Source organism: Amphiprion ocellaris, chromosome 15 (genome assembly GCF_022539595.1).
Source record: "Amphiprion ocellaris isolate individual 3 ecotype Okinawa chromosome 15, ASM2253959v1, whole genome shotgun sequence".
Classification (NCBI taxonomy): Eukaryota; Metazoa; Chordata; class Actinopteri; family Pomacentridae; genus Amphiprion; species Amphiprion ocellaris.
Genome location: NC_072780.1, coordinates 12377812 through 12403172, shown reverse-complemented (window position 1 = coordinate 12403172; position 25361 = coordinate 12377812). Strand labels below are relative to the sequence as shown.

The 25361-nt window shown below is 42.3% G+C and overlaps 1 protein-coding gene across 5 annotated transcripts; it reads right to left on the bottom strand.

The window, feature by feature from the left end:
* Positions 1-1222: 1222 nt before the first annotated feature.
* igf2bp3 (insulin-like growth factor 2 mRNA binding protein 3) lies at positions 1223-23835 on the bottom strand. Of its 5 annotated transcripts, XR_008604125.1 has the most exons (17): positions 23048-23835; positions 22009-22069; positions 16150-16198; positions 12274-12325; positions 11956-12019; positions 10802-11080; positions 10553-10687; positions 9887-10009; positions 9569-9704; positions 8764-8895; positions 8495-8563; positions 7348-7470; positions 7127-7201; positions 6551-6682; positions 6253-6366; positions 3651-4071; positions 1223-2166 (listed from the first exon to the last, which is right to left on the bottom strand). XR_008604125.1 is itself a non-coding variant. In XM_055017795.1 (16 exons), the coding sequence occupies exons 1-16, from the start codon at positions 23220-23222 to the stop codon at positions 3970-3972; spliced, it is 1821 nt and encodes a 606-aa protein (XP_054873770.1). In that variant the 5' UTR covers positions 23223-23835; the 3' UTR covers positions 1223-3969. The 5 variants fall into 5 exon arrangements, 4 of the variants coding, with proteins under 4 accessions (XP_054873770.1, XP_054873771.1, XP_054873772.1 ...); XM_055017795.1 differs by having other exon boundaries at positions 1223-4071; XM_055017796.1 differs by having other exon boundaries at positions 1223-4071; positions 7348-7467.
* Between the last annotated feature and the right edge of the window lie 1526 nt (positions 23836-25361).

Genomic DNA, 25361 nt, shown 5'->3' with positions numbered 1-25361 from the left:
TAGTTAGTAATTTTAGATCACGGTTGAGGATATTAAAATAAGAAAATAATGTCTACCATGGCTAAATTACTCCTGTAACCTAAATAAGAGACATTATTTTGTGTATTAGTGTCGTCACAACACAGAGGCACCACAAAATATCATAGCATAGCACATACTAACACTGGAAAACGGACTCTAAAACCACTGATTGTTTGCATGTTGCACAATATTCTCTCCCAATGCAATGCACACAAGCAATGGAGAAGCTTTTTAAAGATACATTTTTTAAAGTGAGTAAGAGTTTGCAAAAACATTTTGGAGCTTTCTTGTGATTTCAGATTCTTTTGCATTCTAAATTTGTATGATTACCCGTTACTGTCCACCCATATCCAAGTATAAAAGTGTACAGTGTTGTATAAAAAATTGTCTGCAATATGGATTTCTGGACATAGATACTGTCAATACAGCATATTCACAACTACGAAATCAGGTATTCAGATGACATTTCTGCAAAAAACACAATTGTTCAGTTTCTTCAAGTAATTCTACATTTCCTTTTTTTACCTTTTGTGCCAAAAAAAGTAAATATTCAGTGATCTTTCTGCAGGTGATGACTCATCTGTTTCATCAAAGTCTACAACCCAATTTGGTTTCCAAAAGTGCTTATTAGCGACCAGCAGTGTTTGGGAAGAACAGCACCGTCTTCCCGCTGTGTAATAAGGAAATCAACTATATCATAGCTGCATCAATGTAGGAGATTTCTTGCAATAACTGACCGCAACCAGTCAACAAACTGATACTCTACCAATGCAGTTTCAAAGATTTTGCCCTCTGAATATCATTATTATGGCTCAAGACCAACTTCTGATTGATTTCACTTTGTGTAAGAACCTCAATACACTCAAATACAGCAAACAATCTTTACTGCCTTTTTTATAAAAAAAAAAGACATTAAAGAAATAAGGGACAAAACAATTTTTATTGTTTTTTTGTTTGTTTTTTTTTATTCAGAGGCATTTGACAAGTGGAGCTGTGTGAGGGGAGGTGAAGGGGCACAAGCATGGTTGCAGAGAGGGGGAGGAGGGAATATCATGCTGAAGTTCAATCACTTTTCCAAAAACTCAGAGACCCAGTCCCACATATCTGTCCCATACCAAGAGGATGTTCCACATTACACAGCCAAGAAAATGCTAACAGAAGAAAATAGCTACCAAGTCAGCAAGTGAGTGTAGCATGTGTGAAAGACTAAAAAAAAAAAAAAAAAAAAGGGAAAAAAAAAAAGACAGGACTTGTATCTATTTTGAAGTCTTACAAATCAGGAACAAAAAAGGCAGGCCCTTTATTAAAAAAACTGTATTTTCTTGTCTCAACTATTGAATGCAAAATCAAACACGTGATCTGACCTTTTTCACAAAAAGAAAAAAAAAAAAAAACAAGCAAAAAGTTCAAATACATGGAAGCCACACCACCAAAAATAGAAAGCAGAAAGAAATAACCACTGTTTGAAGGTTTCAATTAAGCCAAAAAGGAGCATATATAAACACTGGCAAAAAGAAATTTATTATTTTTTTTTTTATCACTTCCGATTAATTCTCTCGATTCTAAAGAGTTCATGATTTTTAAATTTTCAGTCTTATCTCGTGGGGGAAGCATGGGGAGGGGGGAGGAGGAGGCGAAAAAAAGGGAGGGCTGGGGGGTAAATTCTAACAAATAGAAGAATGCCTCTACTTCAAATACGTGTCTAAAGAGGTAGATCAAAACAAACTGGAGGAGGAGGGAAGGAAGCTGGGGGGGGGGACGGGGGGAAATGTCGGGGAGAATTTTTAGTATCACTTGTGCCCCTCAGTTAAGCGCGGTGTTGGGAAGGCGCGCCCATGTAAGAAAGAAATATTGGGGGGCCGGAGGGGGACTGAGGTATCGGTGCGCGCTGGCGCTCAGTGGGGGCAGGGTGGGGTGCCTAGTGCCACAACAACCCCCCACCCCCTCAGCTGAGGTAGACGGCGTTCTACTGAGGAAGCATGGATACACTCGAGCACTTTTACCACAATCAACATATTTACATTCGGCATGGAAACAAATGAAATAAATCGTATACTTTTAAGTTTTGGATTCCTTTCTTCTTCTTCTTCTTTTTCAGTCAGGGTTCATTCAGTATTATGTGTGCCTTTTTCTGGCTTGTTTTCCCTGTATGAACAACAAAATGAAACATCAAGTACATTTGTGGGTTACAGAGAATGTCCTTTGTTTTTGTTTTTTTTAATCGTTTTTCCTAAAGCGCAAAAAAAAAAAAAAAAATATTATATATGCATCTATCAGTGTGACTCCCCCTACCCTCACCATGCAGTGAATGACGTTAACATCGACTTGATGGCCCTGGCTACAAGGGCCACTCCGAACTGACAAAGCTTGCTCTATGAAAATAAACCTAGCTGGGCTTGGACCTTGCTAAGACACTATCATCAAGAAGGTGGCAGATGGCCTGGGAACAGAACAGACCAAAAACAGATGCTCTGCTGACTGGAGGACAGCTACAGGGAGGACCCATTACAGGACGCCCTGCAGCACCCTGACCACAGCCTTCATAGGAAGGCGAAAAGGAAATTTTGACAAATTAAAGTACCTTTACCAATAACAATGTCAATCCCAAAACTAAATGGCATTGCTGCAATTATGTACGGTTGGCATTATTTGCATGTCTTAGTTGTTTAGTAATTATTTTTTTCCCAGAAGATGGTGGACCCTCAGGGGAAAAACTGAGGCGATTTTCTCTCGATACTCCTGTCAGCCGCCAGCTGAGGGGGCGCCAACTCGTGCTCCGGGGCTGCTATGTACAAATAGACTTTATGTACAGGGTCATCTTAAGTCACACATACACATGTACAATGCCACCTAAAGCACCAGAGTTGAAGGCAAGGTCAGTTGGCAGCTGACCAAATTTTTAATTTTCTTAAAAAAATAAAAATGTTCAAAGACTATCAGCTTTATAAAGTATACAAAATACCACAAAAGCAAAATAAAAAAGAAAGGAACTTTTTTCCATATATATTTATATATATATACGTATATATATATATATATAATATCATTTTTCTGTTCTCTTCTGAGGTACTTGATCCTGAGGTAGTTAAGTAAAATGCATATTAAATTGGTTTTCCTGGGCAGCAGCAGTTCGGCACCATTTCCCTAAGTGTCAGTCATGGCGCTGCCCTCACCTCTAAATATATATATATTCATCTATGTATATAGGTCTATCTATAAAATGCATCCGAATTTATAAAATGCCACTATCATTACAAGGGCAGGACGCCCAATATAATCCACCCTTTCAGGGGTCCTGTCCTAAAACAAGAATCTTTCCCCTAATCATGGCCCACCCAATCTGAGCCAACCCTCCCCCCAAATAAACCTCTCTGTTGATCCGGCCAGGACCTTCGATAGCAATGCCTTTTCCTTTCCACAGAAAAAACTCATGAGAAAGCTTCATCAACCAATTAAACACTAAAAAAGAAAAACAGGTGTTAACTAAATCTGAAGTCAACCAAAACATCTTGTCATGTTTGAAGTACCACACCAAGGAGGTGATAGGAGGGGGATCCTTATTTCTTCTTTGTGTTTCTAGTGTAAAAAGAGAACAAAAAAAAATAATAATCATCTAAAAATTTACACACCCATGGGGGGAGGAGAGCGGTTGAGGGGTGTGTACATGTGAGGGCAGGTGACGTTGGTGGGAGCCCTCAGAAGTACATTCTCACAGAGATGCAGAGAGGGTGGAGTTTTAGAGGCGCAGGGTCTCTTATTAGCCACACTTGAAAGTCCTTCAAGTAAGGCGAGGAGGGGTGGATGTTTGGTTGAGTTCTGATAACCATTAACCCCTGAGATGAGCGTTAGGACCCTCGGTCTTATTCTCCCCCTGGACTCTGCTGCATCTGTCCTTCTGTCGAGTCTTCTGGCAGATTCGGTCACCATTCCTCCAGGTCTGCTGGGTTTTTACTTCCTGCGGGGCAGTGGAGGTTGGGCTCCAGATGTGGGCTTCGGCTGCTGCTGCCTCCTCACCTGGGCCAAGATCTCCTGAATCTTTCTCTGGGCCAGCTGGACGACACGAGAAAATGTTTAAATCAGACCACAGAACATAATCATAAAATTAAGAGTCTAAAAGGATGCCATGGTATCTTTGGGGTATCTTCCACCCAAATCCGTGAGCAGCAGCACTACAAGTGTGCCGACTGCATGTGTGCCAGGAGAAAGAAGGGGCGCTTAAAACAAATATTTATGAGGAGAGACTGTGTGAGCAGATTCTCGGCCATCCACACCTTTGCAACTCATTAAAAAAAACAGTTGTAATTAACCCTTTGAAAGGCACTCATTGAAATATTTTGAAATTCAACCCTAGAATGTTTTTGGAGGACATAAGACTTTTTACTTTCGTGACATTTTTCAAAATTTTTACATTTTCATGTTGAAATTCCAAATCAATAATGTTACCATATATGGTTCCTTGGCCGTCAGTGGCAAAAAAAAAATATTTAATTCCAAGAAATGTATATATCATCACTTAGCACAACTACTCAGCCCTAAAATGTGGGTTGCGTCAACTAACCATGGCTAGTTTTGACATTTTGACCGCAAATATGGAAGAGGACCGAGCCGCAAGTGCATCTTTTTCCAACTTCAGAGAAAAGGGAAAGCTTGATACGCTCCAGGCCTCTGCTAATAGGTCATATGCCACCATATAGTGTGCTGTAACGTAGAGTGATCTTCGCTGATTGGTTGGGTGAAAACCACATGTTTCTGGATCTCACTGAGAGACGGGAGCAACGCCATATTTAATGTGTGCGGAAATTGCTAAAATGATCACTTGCCCAATGAAGGGTTAAAGTAGTTGCTGCAGGATGTTTGAGTTGCTTTAATTTGTACATGCTTGGCATCGAAGGAGCCCAAACACAGTATGAAGTTCTAAATTCTCCAGATATCCTGAACTATGTCTGCTCACTGTGCTTGCACATCTTGGAAATGTTCACTACCACGGTTCTACGGTCAAATCTGGAAGTAGCAGCTATATTCAGTGTCTTTATTTGTGTGCTTTTCTGTGCTTGATACAAGGGTCAATGCAACATCTATGCAGACCAACGCATCCTAATTGTAATACGATCAGCAGCCGCATGTGCGTCAGCTGCTCAGCCTGCACACAGAAAATATGAATGGGCCCTTATGGTCAGTCAGTGCTCTTCTCACCCTGTAGGAGATAACAGCTGACACACTACACAAGAGCTCGCTGAATTACTGAATTAACACTCAATATCTTGCAGTTTCTAGGCGTCTTCTAATCCTGCCAAATTTTTACTCACTGTTGTCTTTTTAAAAACTATTTTTCAAACAAATCACTGCAATATGAAGTCCTGCACCTCTATGGAAACAGTACAACCATGACTAGAAGCAGAGAGAACTCAAAAATGTCTCCTGTGCAGTATTACACAGTTGAAAAAAAAACATGAAAGTTGAATTTATTGGATTATTCTGCAAAAATGTAAAAAAAAAAAAAAAAAAAAAAAAAGGAATAATACAGCATTTTCAAGTGCCTACAGGTGTTAACAGGTGGGAAAAAAAGTTTTACCTCATACTTTTTTTTTCTTTCCCAACTTTGTTTCCAGCCTGCTCTGTGTAAAAACAGCCAGCAGTTTGGCTGAAAAGTCAGTCTTGTCATGAGATTGTGGGTCACAACTGAGTCATGAATGGCTTCATGGTTGCCCCTATTAGCAGCAAACGTTTATTTTTTAATTTATTTCTTTAACACAGAATCTGGTGCAAACTGTTCATTTCTTGGCAATTTTTAATGAGACCTATAGAATATAGAAAGGGATTTTGTTTAAATATTATTGAAACTTAGATTTGAGCATGTTTTCTAGCAGAACAGCGCCTCACAGATGAGATGTTCAAGAACCATTGGAAAGGTGAAAATCCAACAATTCAGTGTTTTTTTTTCTTTTTTTTTTTACAGCTTCTAGCTCTGATAGTGTAATTTTCAGACTTGCTTGTGGGCTTTGGTTTAAAGAGTCAAGCACTACATTTAAAAAATGGATTTTCATAGGTCCATTTTGACAACCGCCAAAGGCAAACGTATAGTATTGTGTCTGCACACTAGAACCTCACTTTATGGTCATCTATTCAGTAAAACAGCGACTGAGAAGCAACAACGTGCGCCTCCACAAAATCAGATCCAGAGCTTTCTACCGTCCTCAGATACTGTACATTTGTTTTCTTTAAGTGACCCACCTGGCAGGCAAAGAAGTGTCCACTGATCTTGACAATAACCTGGTCATTCTCATCAGGTGTCTGGTCCCTGGGCACCACCACTTCTGCACAGGTCAAGTTCTGCAGTTCATTTACCTGCAGCAGCAATAAAGACATTAAAACAAACATCTTAAGAGTAAAGAAACGAGTAAGCAAAGTTCTATTTTTAAGCTTATTTTTTCATTTGTTGAATTACATTTAATAATGTTAAGCTTTGCAAAACCCTGGTTTTAATTTGTTCAGCTGGTGTGGTGATTTATGGATCGGTGTCCTTGTTTACCGTCTTTCCGCCCTTCCCAATTACTCGTCCAGCAGCGAAGGAGGGAACCTTGATGTGAGCCTCCAGCTTCACCTCTTCCTTGGGTCCAAAGAAATTCTCTTCTTTCAGCTTGCCAAAGATACGACACTGAGCCTGCAGCCAAACGGGTTCAAGTACAGATTATTCAGGCTGCATTTAAGAAATGGAACCATTATTTTTTTTAGAAATTAAGCACAGGCAAAACACATTCCTTTGCTGACTATAGCAAGCCTCTAACTTTCAAATGAAAACTAGAAATGAAACAAGAAATCCTTGTAAACAGTAGGGCTGGCCCGAATAGTTTCTGGGCTCCAGATATTCAGGCCCTATTAATGACAAATATCCCAATATTTGGTCCACTCCGTAACATCCCAAGGTGGAGGAGCGAATATTCAGATCTCAAAATAAATATCCGGATACCACCGTCGGGACCGAATATTCGGATATTCGAGTCCAGCCCTAGTAAACAGCTGCTACCATCAAATTTAACAGTGCTGCTTCAAGCTTTCATTTCTAACCAGCGTCTGGTGCTTTTATTTGGCTGTGAGGATACAACACCTTAAACTGAGCCTCTGGCGGTCCAACGATGATGACCATCCTCTGCTTGGCATCCATTCCTTCTGCAGGCGCAATCTGAAGGAGGGCAGATGCACGGCATTAAAAAACAGCAACCCTCACTTACGCTTCCAACTCCTATCAATCAAGTGACAAGAGGAAGACAGCTGGCATCGACACGTTATCATTGAGATTCAGAATTTCACTGCCTGTCCGTCACTCACCTTGATTGAGGCTCCGGCAAAGTGTGACAGCTGTTTGATGTGTTGACCCTGTTTTCCAATGATGGCTCCCACCGCAAGTGCAGGAATGAACAGGTGAACCGTCTCCGACTCGGGGTGTCCCTGCTGGGTATAAACACCTTAGTACCAGTGTGACCAGGACACGATCACACAGACGGTAACGGCAGACCATTTGCTCAACGTCGGCAACCAATGCGCAAAATGCAGACGGTGGACCGAGCAAAAGCTGATAAATCCTTAAAGTGATACCGGAGCTTTCGCCCTCCGCTTGACATCGGCAGTTTGTCAGAAGCGGCATATTTGTCCTCGCAAATGTTGCCGTTATAATATCCAATGGGAATTTCTTTCTTCTTTTTTTTTAAACAATGCTGGGTCGTTGCTCAATTCTGATGAAGAACGCACAGCCTGTTCAAAAAACCAGTCCTGGTTTGGTTTACACTGCCCACATTTGTGTTAAAATTATTATTTTAAAACATTCTCAGTCACATTTTGTTATCAAATGCCACAATCTTTGCTTGCCACATGCATTAGATTAGTAATAAATAGATACCGACTAAAAACGCATCCGGTGGACAGTGGTACATAGATACGAGGCTCCATGTTCGGCCATTACTCTCCATAATGCAATGTCATATAAAATGATTATTTACTGATGCCTTAATACAGACTGCTGCAACACATCGCTTGTTCTTAATGAGTGTGGCTGACTTGAGCTCCGGAAAGGTGGGGGTGGCTGCCTCGTCAAAAGGCAACAACAAGTAGTGCTTGTTGATTTTGGATTGAACCCAATTCTCCAGTCAATATGTCAACTGAGGGCACACTAACAACTTGTTTCGGCAGCATACAAATCTGGTGAAGGGTTTTTGGTACCGAGGATGTTGTACTCGCCGCTCAAACGTTCGCCATGTTCGACAAATGTTTTGTATTTGGCAGAAATGACACTAAATCGTCTGGTAAAAAACGCTAACGGACACTGTGACCCTTCAGGACTTGCGTCTCTGCATCCACCTGGTGAAGTGCGGACACATTTGGGTAGCTGGAGGAGAACTTGGATGTAGCAAACCCTAGCCCCTAATCCCGCAGCGAGCAGCCACAAGCCGTGCAAAGCACTTTGGGATGGGTGACTTACAGCGAGGGGCTGGCTGCTCGCCGACAGCATAGAAGCCCAAAATGGCCCCTCACCCCCATAAGGACTGCACTAAAGGGGAAAAAGAAACATGAAACTGAGCAGCTAAAGACTGAATCTCTGCTTTTGTTTTATTTAATTTGTAGTTTTCACGAGCCTGCCCCAAGGATGCAGCATACCAAGGTAGAAAATAAAAGAACCAGTCCGGGGACGGTCTAATGTTGTGTATGGGGCAAGCCGGTGCACGGGATGCCACGGAGACTGTTACTTACTCCGAATGATGAGCATCCGCCGTGCGCTCCAGGAGGAGGGAGGCTGGACATGGAGGGGCCCATGCCTGGTGCTCCGCTGGGGAACAAACCCAAAGCGTTCAGGTTCAAGCCTGGAATCAGGTTGGATTGGAGCTGCAGAGAAATGAGATTATTTCTATCAACACAATTTGCATCAATTTGTATGCTTGCTCCTCAACAATGTCTAATTCATTTAAAGTCACACTTTCAGCAGGTGAACAATTCGAAGTGCAAAGTTTTCAGTTTTCTAAACTGAACATCATGGACAACCTCAGAGTTACAGCAGCAGGGATGTTTACTAAAACTCAGGAAATATCACAGTAGAAGTCTCCTTCCTGATTCTTTCATATGATTAATTGTCCATCTTGTAAACATCATGCTTACACTTATCACCAGTTATCTGAGGAGGAACTGACACTGAATATTAATCTCCATATTCCTGTTTTATAGTCATTCAATGTTGTTGAAATTTCTCACAAAAAGTGAAATCTTTTATTTAGATTAAGGCAGTAAAACAAACCTGTTTAAACAGGATTTTACAGCTATGGATCCACTGTGAAAGTTTTTTTTGTGAGCTTTCACATGACAATTCAGGATATGAAACTGCTGCTATGGCAGCAGTGTTTCCAGATCACTGCTGTGCATATAAACACTAATAACAGATTTTCTTCCTAAAAACTGTCTTTTGGTTATCTGGTTTCTTATTTTCTGTCAACTTAGGCTCAGTAGCTATCCATAACAAGCTGAAGATGCTTTTTTTTTTTAAGTTAGTGCTAAAGACGCTTACGTTCATAGCAGCCATGTCACTCTCATACGATTCCCTAATCTTCTTCATCATCTCCTCCTCAGCTTTTGCACACGCCTCAATGAGGCCCTTCACTGTAATGGTCCGCTCTGGGTTGTACACGGTCAGGTCCTGGAGACTGGACAGAACAATGAGGCGGGTGAGCAGGGTCATGATAAGAGTACTCTCAATACAGAGCATTAATTGATATCACAGCAAATACTAGTACATTAAAATTGTCTGCCATGCACACGGACACCTTTCTGAATCGACTGCACAGACTACTAACTACATCAATAGGAGGATGTCAAACAGTCTTACGGTGAGATTGTGATCTTGGTCCCCGTATCCTGCTCGATTTTCTTCAGGTTGCGTCCTTCTTTTCCTATTAATCTTCCTACAAAGTTGTTGTGTGCAAGGATCTTCAGTGGGATCTCCTCAGTGCTGCATGACACAGAAGAGATGTTAAGGCCTCAGCAAATACTAATAAGGGTTTAGATCTGACCTGCCCTGCTGGTATCCATTTATCGGAATGCTGTGAACCTTCAGAGAACTACCATATGATGTCTGACCTCATCAGAAATCTGTAATGTTTGCTGTTCTAAATGGCTACACTGGAAGGTGGAGCAAAAAGCCAAAGATCATATGAGAGGGGAGAGATGCAATCTTGTCGTCTGCAGCTTCAGTGTCTCACATACAAGACTTTCTATATTCTATATACATGTTGTTTAAAGGTATTTATTGGCTTAAGCATTAACATACAGATGGAACCATGAAGTCATTCGTTTTTGTTACAAATTTTTGCCAGTTTTAAGCAAAAAACTATGCACCACAGCACAAAAAAATAAAAATCACTGGCACCGACCAAATTTTAACAAATGGTCAGGCAAAATGTATCTTTCACAAATTTACTCTACTTCATAACATCCACAGCTTTACTGGCAACATAACATTCTAAGAACCTTGTTCACTTTTGGCAAAACTCACAACTTTGTGTCCAGGGCTTCCTTCTGCATGATCTCCATGATGGTTCTGCAAGCGTTCGAACAGCCTTCAGGTGTGGAGTGAATTGTGATGGGCTTCTCTGCTGCACCAGCATTCTCTTTCCTATGGATGTCAATCCTGGAGTACAAGAAGATCACATCAGTCCACTTCAACACTGATCAACAGTGCAGCACAGGAAGGGACACATTCACTTGCAATGCGCAGTTTAATTCCTGACCTCCGTGTACGTACTTTGAGTGGGTCTGTTTGGTGATGTTGCGGATAGTGGCGCCCTCCTTGCCAATAATGGCCCCTACGAACTGCGTGGGAACCAGCAAGCGGAGCGGGACCTCGGACTGCGATTTGGGCCGAGCACCCAGACCCGGAGAGCCGGCGCGAGGTGGTCCGCGGGCGTTGAAGCCTCTCCTGCCCCCCGCTGAAGGACCCTCCGGTGCAGCCGTCTCATCTGGGATATAGGACACTTTCAAGGCATAGTTCTCCATCATAGATCCATTCAGCTTCTCCATCGCCCTGAAGACAATGAAGGCGCGTCAGCCTCTGAAAAATTCTTGATTGCCATTAAGTGGGTAAGATTTAACAGCATAGGAAGACTTCTAGACAGGAGTCATGGAGTGAACAGCTCTGACTGGCTCAACTGCCAAACAAATTTCACTTGAGATCATCAATAAAGACTCAGATTTGATTTATTTCCCGTATTAATAGGAGAATCAAAGGAGTGGAGAGGCTGACACAAAAAACAAGACTTCAGTCCAAACTGATGCAGTTCATGTCTTGAATGATGAGAAAAATGGACCAAATGCAACATGTCCAACAAACTCTGGTGCAGTGGCAATCACATGTCACAAGTTACAACAAATTCACTGTAATCTAATCTTGGCATCACTCTTGATACAGGTGTCCTCTGTTAGACTAAAGGATTTAGATTTTTTTACTGAATCAATAAATTATGCCTCGAGACTCCTTTAACCACTTGTGCAGAGCGCAACATAGTAGTACGATTCATGTACACCAGGGGGCACCAGATGGCTAATTTAACCCCCCTCCCTCTCCAACACACACACACACACCTATATATATATATATATATATATATGTATATACACACACAAACACACACACACACACAAACACACACACACACACACCCCCTCCCAGTCATCATTGCATGTCAAATTAAACTAGACTGGTTTTTGGAAGGAGGAAATCAGGTGCACTCTAAGAACACCAGAGGAAGTAGATGTCGTTTCCTATAGAGAACGCTGGGAGAAAAGAAAAGAAAAAAAACTCGAACAGATCAGCATCAGCAACACAGATGAGATGGAGGTTAATGACGTGAACACACTGTGTGCATATGTGTGTGTGTGAGTGTGTGTGTGTGTACTCACAGCCTGGCCTGGTCCTTGGCTGTATATCGAACATTGACTACTGCGGTCTCTGTGTCAGTGTTTACTGTGGGAGAACACAAAACAGAGTGAGTTCTCGCTTTGTCAGTGACAATGTACTACCCTGGGATGTTTTGTTTTTTTTTTGTTTTTTTTACACAATTAAAAAAATTACAAATTAACTAGTTTGAAAACCCTGCAATTGTGCATTTGTTAAAATAATAGACTGTATGGCAATAGTACTGAATTTCTGAATGCAAGTTGGTGGAACCACATTTTAAACAAACTTGCGACATAAAGCTTAATCAAAAGTCTATTTACCTTGTTCACAGGTCTCTACTGCACCATACTGAGCAAGCATACCATCCAATACCTGAGAAAAAGGAGAAGAAAAAGACACGATTTCTTGGCGATTTTGAAGGTTTTCAGCTGATCCAGTTAGTGAGAAGAAGCTCATCCATGGGAACCAGCCCAGCTCACTGCCAGGACACACTCCATTAATTCCGAACCCCCCTCAGTTCAGTATTGAGTTACGTGGGTAAATTTGTTGCCTTCCTGTAAAAGCCCAAATTATGACTCTCCCCTAAGTGCACTTTGGTGCACGGTGCTGTAGGTGTTGAGCAAGTTTGATACCGTTTCTATTTTAAAGTCTTTGTAAATAGCAAAGTAAGGTTTTGAACAATACATACTCATTTAAATTGAATCTTTTTTTTTTTTATTAAATTCAGCAAATTAGAAAAAGAAATCCATTATTACTCTATTATAGTGTGTAATTTTTTAAAATACAGGCAGGCATTTTCAATACATGCAAAAAAAAAAAAAAAAATTTTAATCCCCAGTATTTTTGGAACAATACATAAAAATGGCAAACAAAAAATAGATATATTTTGCAAATGCATCCAAAAGAAAGTCACGCCAAGCTGGCCACCTCCCCAAATTTGAAAACCACAGGATTTCAATTCATAGATGTGATCAAACGCTGGCGAGAGGGGGAGCAAGGGTTCTAAGCTAAGCTAAGACCTCCGACCATGCTCAGTTGAACCCAAGGCCACGCCCCCAAGAGCTCAACCCCACTTTCTAGCCAACAAGACTGCGTCCCTGCCCCCCCACTCCACCAACCCACCAACCAAGCAACCTCCCGCCTCCCTGCCATCTCACTTCCCATCATTGGATGGTCCAGCGCTGATATGAGTTCCCTGAAGCCAAGAGTTGCTGGCTGCCGGCTGGCTACTCCGGCTGTCCATTCAGCACGCCTGGCCAATGGGAATCCAGGCCATTCAGGAAAGGGTGGGGTACATTCCAGCAGGAAGCAGCAGCTGGGGGAGGGGTGCGAGTTCATGCTACACATTCTGTGTATCGGCGCACATGGAAGGGAAGGGGAAACAGTTCCAGGCCCACCCACCCACTACAGCTTGTGAACACGCCACTACTCTCACCACCATTCTCTTGCTGTAGGGCTACACACACACACACACACACACACACACACACACACACACACACACACACACACACACACACACACACACACACACACACACACACACACACACACACAGACAGGCACACGCACACCGTGACCCGTCATCTTATCTACCTGATAAGATACATGCAAGGCCTTTGCATCAAAAGATCTCATTCTACTCTTGTTCCTCCATTCTTCTCACCCATCCCCCTCTGAGGGGTGAGAAATCTCCATGTCACCTTATTGAGAAAGCAAATAGCTGGCTCGCTACATACTAGGAACATGGGTGGATCTGGAGCTGCAGTTGTGAGGGACATGCGTAGGCAAAAGCGAGCCCACCATTACAAAACACTGAGCCTGTCCGTAGCCATTTGATCACAGTGAGTGAATCAGGCTGAAATCTAAAGCCACGTACTACAACCTTACAATCTTACACTTCACAATAGCACTGAACAATAGTGCAATTCAATAAGAACGTTGTCATTAGGCTTCTATAGTCTTTATGGAGCAGAAAATTAAATTCTACACTACAAGCACACGCTATCACAGCTAAACCTGCACAGAAAGAGGGGGTTGCGGGGGGAAGTCACGTAAAGCTCTGGAAACACCACGAGATTCCACATGGAAGTCAGCAGGGGAATTCTGAGTTCGACACAAATGATTTCTTTAAAAAAAAAAAAAAAAAAAAAAAAAAAAAAAAAGCTTAAAAGCAATTTTTAAGGTTGACTGGCAACTTTTAAAGTCTACATAATTTTACGTGTGACCAGCAGACTGATGAGTAATCAAAGCAAAATGTGCAATGGACACTGAATACAGATAAGTTTTAAATTCAATGCTTATCACATTCACAGAAAGAAAGACATGAAATGTATGACACACACACACACGCGACTATTGCTCAACACTCACTAGTTTTACACTAATCAGGCAGTGGCCTTGAAATCTGACCATGTTGCAGCTCACCCTTTCTCCTGATGTTATTCATTTTTACATGACAGCTTTTTGCATGTTGGCTCTTTAAGGAGCACAAAAAAAAAAAAAAAAAAAAAAAAAAAGTGGATTGCATTTGAGATTTAACACCGACTTTGAACGTCACTTTGCCTGCTTCAGCTCAGTCTAAAATCCTCTGTAGAAATCTGCCTTGAAAACATTCGGTGAACTTATGCAACTGTGGACAGTTTTGCATGATCAATTCGAACATGGTTAGCGGAAGAATTTGTCACGGAAAATTTGTGGGGGGGTAGGGGGGCATTTTTCCCTAAAATACCAACGTTCCCTCCCAGGCTTAATCCAACATCACGCCAAATAATTCAAGCAATTTGAGTTACCTGTGTTGGAGTAGTTGTGTATATAACTCATGTCAGAGTTGATTAACAGCAAGTCATGAATTTTTATTTTAGTTTAATTTTCTTAACGTAAACCCTTTAGCTTTAAACTGTTTGTATATAAATGTAGCAACAGATAGACATAAAGCAAAAAAAAAAAACAAAACACTTGTATAATTTAATGTGATAGCACAGTAAACCTGAAACAAGTGCCTCTGTAGCTTACACAGCTGTATTTTGTCAACAGTGTCAGGAATGTGTAATAAGTTGAGGTGGCATTTATGGACTGTGGTATACGTGATGTGTTATTTAGTTAAATCTGCCCATAAAAACACCTTATAATGTATTGTCCAGCACAATTGTGTCCTTAAATTTCATTGCATTTGAATCAGCCCCACTGACGGACTCAAAACCTCTGCCATAATAATCACTACAAATGTATCTGTTGCAGAGGTTCTGCAAGGGATTGCATTAAATTGCTGATTTTTTTTTTTTGTCCAGCCTCAGCATGTCAAAGAAACACTGGCATAAGAAATTCAAATCACCCAGTTTCCAGAGTTAAATGAAACCCAAAGGAAAATACAACCTAGTGTTTTGAACAAATCAGCTGACCCTCTTAAAGAAAAACAAAAAAAGAGTGCATTTAAATGTCCCATACACCATATGAGGACTTGCACACTTGGGTTCTCCAGGTAAAACGCACCATGTTGCATGAATCTTTCAGAACCCTTCAGACAAAACTCAATTTGTTTGTAATTCATTTCCACACATTTTCATATGCATGCAAAGAAACACATGGTTCGAAAAAAGGCTTTCAAACTACTACGAGTGATCACTGTTGAAAGACGACATGACAGCACAATTAAGTCACATTTCCCATTCAAGTACATCAGTTCCCGAGCATCACATGAATCAACAGCATTTGTTTTTCGTGCTACATGGCTTGTAGGTAGCCAACAAATGTAGGATTATAAGGCTACAAATGATATGCTCCTGTGTGCGCGAGCCAGCCAAAATCATCTAGAGACTCTGCTCTCATGAAATCTTTTGAAATTTTTCCAGTGTCTTTGTATGATAAAACCTCAGCACTTATCCTGGCCTTCCCAAGCTCCTATGTACATAAAATGTTCACAGAATAAAGCAAAATGAAATCAGTCTTGCCCTGTTAATTGTCAACTGTTTGGTGACATTAGCAGCCATTTCTGCTCTACCAGTCACAGTTATGCACACTGGTCACTACGTTCCAATGGCCTGAGCTGCAGCTCTAGTCAAACGAATGATCAAGTGCATGCTCAATTGAAACCCAAAGGGAGGCAAGGTGACTCCAGAGGCCACTAAACGAGAGCCCAGTTGGGCTGCCCCATGGTGCCCCGCCCTGGAAGCGGTTAGCAGCCTGTTAGCACTCACCTCCCACTGCATGTGAGGCGGGATGTTCCTGATCTGCAGCTTACAGCTCCTGGAGAGAGAACAAGAGAGGAAGAGGGTGGGGGATGGATAAAGGAGGACAGAGGGAGAGAGAAGAAAAGAAATTGATGAAGGTAGATGGGAGAAAGATGGGAGAGAAAAGAAGAGAAAGACAGTTAATAGCTGACAATATTAAGGGCATAATGATACAATTGACAGAAAGGTGTCAAACAAATAAATAGAAAGACAGGTCTTCATTCCCTCTGCCACCTACTAAAAGCGACCACAGTAAAGAAGGTGAAGATATGACTTCTTTAATCCCATTCCCAACTCAGCAGGTGTACCGCGACACCATGTGTAAAAACACAAGTGACAAAAAGGCGGGCGACCGGATTCACCACTCAGTGGACTAAATTGGGGTGAGGGTGCTCAATACTACAATTAGGCTTAAAAAAAATAAATAAGAAAGAAAGACCACACCCTTCTTACAAATCAACTGTGTCGCGCAGAGAGCAAAGAATGAGATAGGGAAGAGAAACGGGACCGGGAAGCGGGAGGAAGGAGTGGTAGGATGCAACAAGATGAGGGGAATTTTTTTTTAAAAAATTGAAAAAAGGAAAAAAGATACGGTATCTGGATGTCATGTCTGCAGACTTTGAGTCAAGCATGTGCCCCATAGCATTTAATGATGAGGTTTCAACCACTGCATGGCTCAGGTTTACTCTTTTCAAACAGAAACACACACTTATCCAGGAGCATCCAGCAGTTGTATCAAAAATAGGGAAAGGGGTGCAGGTGGTTTAGGGAACCAAAGGGAACCTCCGCTGGCCACGTCACACGAAATAGGAAGAGTCAAAATTGCGTGCTTCTTCACAGAGAGTGTGCATACAGCAGAAGCAAGTGGAGACTAGCGGTTACAATGGTGCTGCTGTGCTCTGTCACTAGAAACAACAAGGACAGAAATCCCCAATTCATTCCTTTGGCATTATGGCTCCCAGTTTAGTTATGTTTTGTGTACAACAGCATGAATATACTGAGCCAGTTGTGGAGGTCACTCACACAATGGAACTTGTGGATCAATGAGTCAGAGTTTCACAAGTGTCTGCTTGCATGTGATTGTTGTATAGTAAATGTGAGAAAAGTGAAGGCCACTCCAAAGTCCATTCCATGTTGACACACATGAACCTACAGGAACAAAATGTACATACGGCTGAGAGCTGAAGCGTGAACACACACACACACACACACACACACACACACACACACACACACACACAATGTAGGATCACAGACCCTGACCCCAACCCTGTCAGCACTACATTCACGCCGCACGAAACACATGCAGTATGTGCAGACGATTCAAACTTATTAGACGGAGACACGTCGGTAAAATCTGGACCTTAAAGAGTTGTACTACACACATTTTTTCCCCCGTTTCCTCAAGCTTCACTGAGCTGTTAAATGATGTCTAAATGCAGCTCATCTACTTGTACAAACTGCCCCACTGTTAATGGTTGTGTTGTAATCAAAAAAATAAATAAATAAATAATGCATCAAAGAAAACCCCTTGCAACACACAGCATTCATCAAGTCACCTTTTACACCATGAAGTTGCGTTCATGGAAAAAATAAATAAATAAATAAAAGGGTGGGGGGGCGGGGGGGGGGGGGGATTTAAAACATTCCATTCAACCATATATGCACAGGAAAGCGTAGTGCACGTGTGCACCAAGGGCCACAATAGTTGGAATTCCTCAGCTTAGCCACTACGACCAGAATCAAGCTAACGGCAGTTCAATATATTTAACATGAGATATTAGGAAACTACTTAATTCTAAATGGCCAAATTGTAAAGAAAAATTCCCAAACAACTTCCAGCAGGAATTTCAGCCCTTTCCAGCCCGCTGTGCCATTCCTGGCTGATCTAGCCCCCTTCTCCCCACACATTCTGTAGCCTATGCTCTGCATTGCGGTGGGAACACCACGCGAAATGTGCAAATGTACAAAGCACTTCCAGTCGGATTAACCTATAGCTCCACACACATAAGAAGTCAGCCAGGGTATGTGGTGGGGTGGGGTGGGGGTTGTGGGTGGTATACATTCCCTAGTCCCAGCCTTTGATTTGGGGAGGAGTGTGTGTATATATATATGAGTGTGCATGTGCGTGTGTGTGAGTGGGGTGTGGTATTGGGGGGACTAGCCCTGTTTCAGGCAAGGGTAACAAGGGCCCTCTCTGCCCTGTGGGGGTGGGGCCCTGTTGCCATGGACACGGACAAGTCCACTGACAGGAACATGTAGAGCGGGGTTAAAAGTGGGAGGGGGGGGGGGAAGGGAGGGGAGGACCAGGAGTGACTGGGGTTGGCTCGTCATGTGACGGCCAGGAGGAGGCCGGGCTCCTTATTTACTTTCAAAATGGACCAACATTCTACACATTTGGCCCCTTTTTCCACGGCCGCCCAGCTGAGACCTATGGGCCCAAACAGTGGAGATCACGCACACAAGTGGCTGTAGAGACACGTATGAGCACACGCATGCAGGAAAACCCACCAGAGGGATCACACGCCAAGCAGCATGACACTGCACCACACCTGCGTTCATCTCCACTTCTTAACAGCACTCCCATACTGTACTGAAGCGCTCTACGTCAGCACTGCTGTGGACACTGTGGGACACACGAGATCTGTGCTCAACGCCCATCCACAGCCATTGACTATTCAGTATGCAGAGGTTCTGAATGACTGAACTCCACACAGTCTGGTTTCCACTGCCCTCTCACAGGCCTTATATGCACACCGGGCATCCAATAAGCTACATTTACACTTGCATTTGGATAGATTGAAATTCTCTAAAAAAGGAACTCCACACCAAAGAGAGTTCAATATGAGCTGTTAGAACTTCTGCAAAGACCATTTCACATTTGTGTCTTTACATCCTGGTCACACAGAAATTTCATATATTTTTACGAGATGGGGGAAAAGTACAATGCCATTCTGATTTGAGCCCAGAGGGAGGAGGAGGAGTCAAAGAAACCTTCGTCTGCAGTCTGAGTCAAACAAGGGGCCACATTCATAATTCTCTGGCACCCCAAGTCTCCGTCCCAAACCCCCGTTTTTGCAGGTGGGGCCCCACAGTGACCTCATGACCCAGAATTCTTATTATCAAGACTCAAGAGCTATTGCAATAAACAACCCTGATACGATCTACACTATTGTTTCAATTTAATGATCATATTTTTAATGGGTTTTTTAAAGGTACATTAAAAAATAAAAGCAGAAGTACTAAAACTTTACACTCACTGAACAACTGGAACACTACATGTGCTCTAAAAAAAAATTTTTTTAAAAATCTAAGCTGTGCCTGTTTGAAAACAGTATATTTAACGTCCGTCTTCCTCTTGCTCACACAACACACACATGGGGCCACCCCTTCTATAGCTACGCCATTTTTTTTCCTTCCTGTACATGTGACGCGTATACATGTGGTGATTTTACAATGTTGGATTTATCCAACAAGGAGTACAATTTGAACCAGGACGTTCAGTCAGAGTCTACACAATAATGACACTGTTGAGACTCAGCTTGCCCTATAATTATGGATTAAATTAAATAGGAGTGAATTTTAAAAATATATATATAATATACAATTGTTCACTAAATGGATTTAATATGGCACAGCTCCACTAACACACAAATCAATACACTTTTGTAAAAAAACAAGGTCAAAAGTTGACATAATTTCCATTTCACAATATTATGTCAATTGTGCAAAAAATGGCTGTTTAAAAAGTAGACACACCTGTAAGAATCTGATTACTGCTTGACTTCCTATTGAAAAACATGCATGCTTTCCTCAGAATAAATACATAAAAGCACAGGACATGATTAGGAATGTGTGGGTGTCAGCTTTAAATGGCAGATTTTTTTTTTTTAAATTCAGCAAAGCACTACATATTTTTAGAAGACAGGCAAAGTTAAATGTAGAAGCCTAAAGGTTTACTAACTAGTATTGTAAAGTATCTGCAGAGAAGGGGTTTACAATTAAATTAATTTTGTTGCAATATACTAATACGTAAAGTATATTTTCAGGAGTCACTATTGATCGTGTTTTTGCTAAATGCAGTACTGATCATTTTGGTGGGCTTTTGGTTACAGTAATGGCAATTTGTCTTTAATTATACATGAAAATCTTTAATTTTTTTTGTGGAGTTTACGTCAAAGTGAAATCCCAGACTCCACAGCGGATCGCCCTACGTAGTCCTGTCTTTATGAACCCCAAAGTGTCGCCACACCAGTCTGCTACAGCACTTCCCCTTCCTGATAGGTTCAAAGGTTAAGCCATGGTGATTGGCCAAGCCCCCAGCTGATATTTGCAGGCTGGAATGCAAAGAGGGGGCCCCAGTGTTCAAATGTGTGAGAGTGTGTGTGTGTGTGTGTGTGTGTGTCGCCTATCCTCAGAATACTGTTCCCATTGACTACTGCTATGTTCCATGTTGTAAAGGGAGGGCACGTTTTTACTTTTTTGAAGTGTGGCTGAAACTCGACTCTGTTGCTGCCATGGCCAACATGGCAGGCTACACTAAAAAGACAGCAACGTCACCAGTTTTTTCGTGATGAGGAGCATTTTGGAGGAAGGTCTCCAGATTTCGACGAGAATAAAATAAATAAAAATAATAATCTCGTGGAGCTAACCTGGTTTATTTATCCAAGCTACAATTCACACAGTACCAACAGCCAGGGCAAGCCTCCACGATACTCAGGTGGAAAATACGTTTCAAGTAAAAGATCTCCAAAAAATCCCCTGTATGCCTCGCTATTATATCTCTAATTTACTTTGAGCCACGTGTTCTAGTTTAAAAACATACACACGACTTTCTGCTTTCAAATCTCACTCTGCGTAAAAAAAACAAACACGTTTATCCAAACGTAAAAGAAGCCAAACAACGCATATTTACGTGGAATGCCTCTTACAAATAATTACACCAATTAACGAGCAAGAGGCATTTGAATTAATTCAAGGATTAATTGTCACCAAATGGCGTCACCAACGAAAATACGCACATAGTGTCAAATGCGCACAGGATATTTTTTTTTTTTTACGTGCACGGAGGAGATTGCGTGAAAAACACAAGGAATTATTTTGGACACACTTTTGGAAATCTTGCACTCAAAGCAACCGACCAGTGTGGCTCTAACGAGGAAACTGAGGGGGTTTTCGTGACTTGGGCCCCCAAAGCCAACCATTGCACTCGCGTTTGGGAGTCATCTCATGCAACAGCAGCACAATGTGCTGAGGAGGGCGGAAGCGCAGGGCAGACACGGAGAATGACGGGCAGATCCTTCTCAAATGGACGACTCCACAAGGCCTGTACGCCTCAAATCCAGCCTTGCACACATTTCAAGCCTTGCACACTCAGGGCTTGTACTAGTCGCCCTGACGTTTCAGCTCGAAAATTACAATATCAAGCACTGTGCGTATCCAACAACAACAACAACCACCACCAAAAAAACACACACAGCAGTGGATGGTGCGAATGAGAAAATACAAGCATGTGCAGGTTAAAATCCAAATGCATACCGGTTATAGGAGCAACCCTTACAGTCATGGCGAGAGGAGGGAGTACACCGCCATACGCCCCTTTTATTTGACCCCAGAGCATTGAGGAAAAAATACATAAAAACATTTCTCCGAAAACAACCAGTTAACAGCAGCGACATGCACGTACACCTCCAGCATTATCACTTGGAAAAATAAAATAATAATGAAAAGCCTTCTTGGAGAAAATGGCCACAGTGAGAAGGAAAAAAAACACACTTGAGCTCCCACGAGTTGAACCAAAGCACTATATGATAAAACTCGACCTACCTTAGACGTTTAGGGACCGAGTGCTCCACTTCCAGAACTTTGCCGTGAAGTTCAACTTTACCTAGAAAACAAAAAAATAAAAAAGTAAATAAAATGTAGCTACTTTTAATTCCATTCAGCCATTTGACCCCTCACACAGGCCTGGCTTTCGTGCTTTTTGGGAATGCATTTGAAAGGTTAGTGTTTACTACTCGTTTTATGGACTGTACTAAAAAAAATATATATCCAAGCAGACACATGCAGACATGGCAGTGTCGTGGATATTTTCGGCATGGTGTGATATTAGCCAGGCAAATTGTTGAAAGTGTACGAGGCACTAATACAACACGAGGACAAAAATGAGCCTCACGTTTACGCCAAAATGCGTAAAATATCAGACGAGTTTACGCAAAATTGCGTCCTGTGTGTGCAGCCTTAACTTTAACAAACCAGGGGACGAAGTGGATAATATACAAAAGCAAATTGTGGTGTGGCTCAGTTAGTTGGCCTACATTTGACCAACACAATTAAACCACCTGGTGTGTCAGCATGGGCGAAATGGCTTCACAATGTAGCGAGTTTCTGGCTGCTTGGAGAAGGCCTACACTTTGAAACCTGGATAAGAGTGGAACTGCTAAAAGCAGCAACACACTGTTCTGTTCCCAGTCCCCAAAGTGGGCTGTGTGGCAAAAGCCCCACAATAAGGTTCACTTTACGGCGTCCACAGCCCCGCTTGCCTATGCGTCCCACTGCCCTGAACGGCACACAGAACCTGCGTTCAGAAAGCCTTGGTATTCTCTCATCCTCATGATTGTGTTTACCCGACCATTTTACCAAGCTACACTCAGGGAAATAACACGAGCAGAAATTCACTCAAACCGGGGGAAGCTATTTGTTTGAGCCCACGGTGTCAAAAGGCCAAGTAAAGGTTGTGTGAGAGAAAGAATTGCTTGGATACACCCCCACCCTACAGGGCGACATGCATTTCTCAGAAGGCAATCTGAACACAATTGCGCTGCGTATTTTCTAAATCCCACTTTTGTGGCTGAACATTTCTCACCTGAAAGAATATCGATGGCCCTCATTGCAGCCTTCTCGTCCGGGCAATCCACAAACGCATAGCCAGTTTTGACAAGAAATGGACCACTGTGCGGAATCTTCCACTGCTCAAAGATAGTTTCGAAGTCCTCCTCGCTCGCCTCTGCGCTCACGTTGCCAATGTATAGCTTATTCATGTTCTGCGCCGAAAAGGGACAATCTTTGCGCTGAGGGAGAGATAGTTATTTGCTCTCGCGGATGTGCAGTGTTTAGAGTAGCCTAAATCGCCTTTACTACTACGGAGTGGCTGTGGCGTGCTTCCCGGTCGTTCAAGCCACAGATAGATTTAAACTGGCAGCCTCACAGTGCGTTTGCGCTCCCTCGCCCCTCTGTCTCTATCGCGCAATAAATAAATGCTCAATTATTAATTTCGTGCCTCCAAACGATGGCGGGCTGGGTGAAAAGGAGGAGAAACTACTTTGTGTCTTCCTCCAAACCCTTTGGCAAAGAGACAGAGAATGTCACACACGGTAAGGCTGGCGCCCGCCTCTAAGTCTAGAGCCTAGAATAAGAAGAAGAAGAAGAAGGGGGAGAAAAAAAATCCACCGCTATTCCGGCTTTTTTGAATGAGCCACGTGTTCAAACTACAAATCAGCCCACACGTGAGGAATCCCAATTGCTCAATTAAGTGTTTGGGATTGGGGAAAATTGCACGGGAATCTGGGGTGGGGACAGCAAAGGGGAGTGAAGAAAAAAAAAGGAGGGGAAGAGTGGATTGGTGATGGGAAAAAACCTGGCGAGCTATGTGCGTAAAGGGATTCCGTGAGAAACTAGTGTATCTTTACTAGAATCACATTCGTGTGCCTTTCTCTGCAAAGCCTCGATTCTCATTGGTCGGCCGAGGGATAGTAAAACGGCAGTGCGCTCACGCACGCCCATAGCAGGGAGACGCTGATATTGCGGGGGCTTGTGCGCACGGCTGTGCTAAGTGCGCTGTGCTGATGACACAGTTGAAGGAAAAGGGGGTGGGGCCATTCATAAATGATGTTGCACTATATATTGTTAAATTGCATAATGAAACACTTCTAATTCCAAGTATCTTGACCAGGAAGAGCCCTGCGCCACTGGTTAGGCCCTCGCGCAATCTGGGAATGACACGTACTACTGTCCACATGACGGCATCCATCTTCTCCAGCAAGAGTGGAGCCATGCCCCTTCTGAACCACAACTCAAAGTCCAACAGCAGGCCCGATTTGCTCGTAGTCACACAAAATAATAGTGAAAGAGTGTCTTTGGGTGCCATGAGTGCCGCCACGCCACTTGTTTTTTCCACATCTTTCAGGCAGTTTGGCGCAACGACGGGAGGCGTTGGCCATGTGGAGAGCACACATGGCGAATCCTCTGCGCTATACCTCCGGCATGGATTTGAATCTACTGAAAGAGGGAGGAGGGGTCTCCTACACCAAAGTGCCCCTAGCGTCCTATGTAACGCACAGCCCAATTTAATCACGTTGAAATACATGTCTGAAACATTACGCAACTGTCAATAAGGTCTTTTTGGAATCCATTGTCTTGGGCCGAGAGTTTAGGCTTTGGACACTGCAGGTAAGAAAATAAAAATACGGTAAAGACTGTGTTTTTAAGGACAGAGGGGCGAATGGATACATACCTGTTGATGAGGAAAGGTCGATCCACTGTCAGAGCAGAAGTTGTGCAAGTTTTTCATCAACACGGGTCCTAAAATGAAAATGTAAACTCAGGGGTCACATGCTTATCATTGAATGCAATATAATAATAGATTTTAAAGGAGGAAAGTGAAGTATAAAAGCTTCTTACAGTATATTTTGATACTATCTATCTATCTATCTATCTATCTATCTATCTATCTATCTATCTATCTATCTATCTATCTATCTATCTATCTATCTATCTATCTATCTATCTATCCATCTGTCATATAATCTAATGCAACAATCCTACAATAAATTCTACCCTAATTAAGGTTGTATCATTGTGAGGGCTGTAGTTTGCAGTTCTGTGCTGCATTACAATGAGTGGTGTATCTAACATTTGGAAGACCCCTGTTGATGTAAATACAGTGGACGAGATATTTAAAACACGTTCAAGTCTTCAGTATAATTCAGCTGCAGCAAAACTGTTGCCGACCATAAAGTTGCCTACTTTAAACAGAATCAAGAAGAACTCAACATTAAAAGCCCCGAGACGACAGCATTTAGTTAGCATTAGTTTAGGAATTGTGTGCCTAATAAAATGGCAACATGAGTGTATCTGTCTATATTTAGCATATACATAACCTTAAAGTTCAACTTTGACCC

What these genes read in the sequence shown, in the direction of transcription:
- igf2bp3 (XM_055017795.1), bottom strand. Translation starts at nt 23,222, where the DNA reads ATGAATAAGCTATACATTGGCAACGTGAGCGCAGAGGCGAGCGAGGAG. An exon ending in TCGGTCCCTAAACGTCTAAG is followed by an intron (nt 16,199 to 22,008) that starts GTAGGTCGAGTT and finishes TTCTCTCTCCAG; the next exon opens with GAGCTGTAAGCTGCAGATCA. An exon ending in GCCAAGGACCAGGCCAGGCT is followed by an intron (nt 11,081 to 11,955) that starts GTGAGTACACAC and finishes CATTGTCTTCAG; the next exon opens with GGCGATGGAGAAGCTGAATG.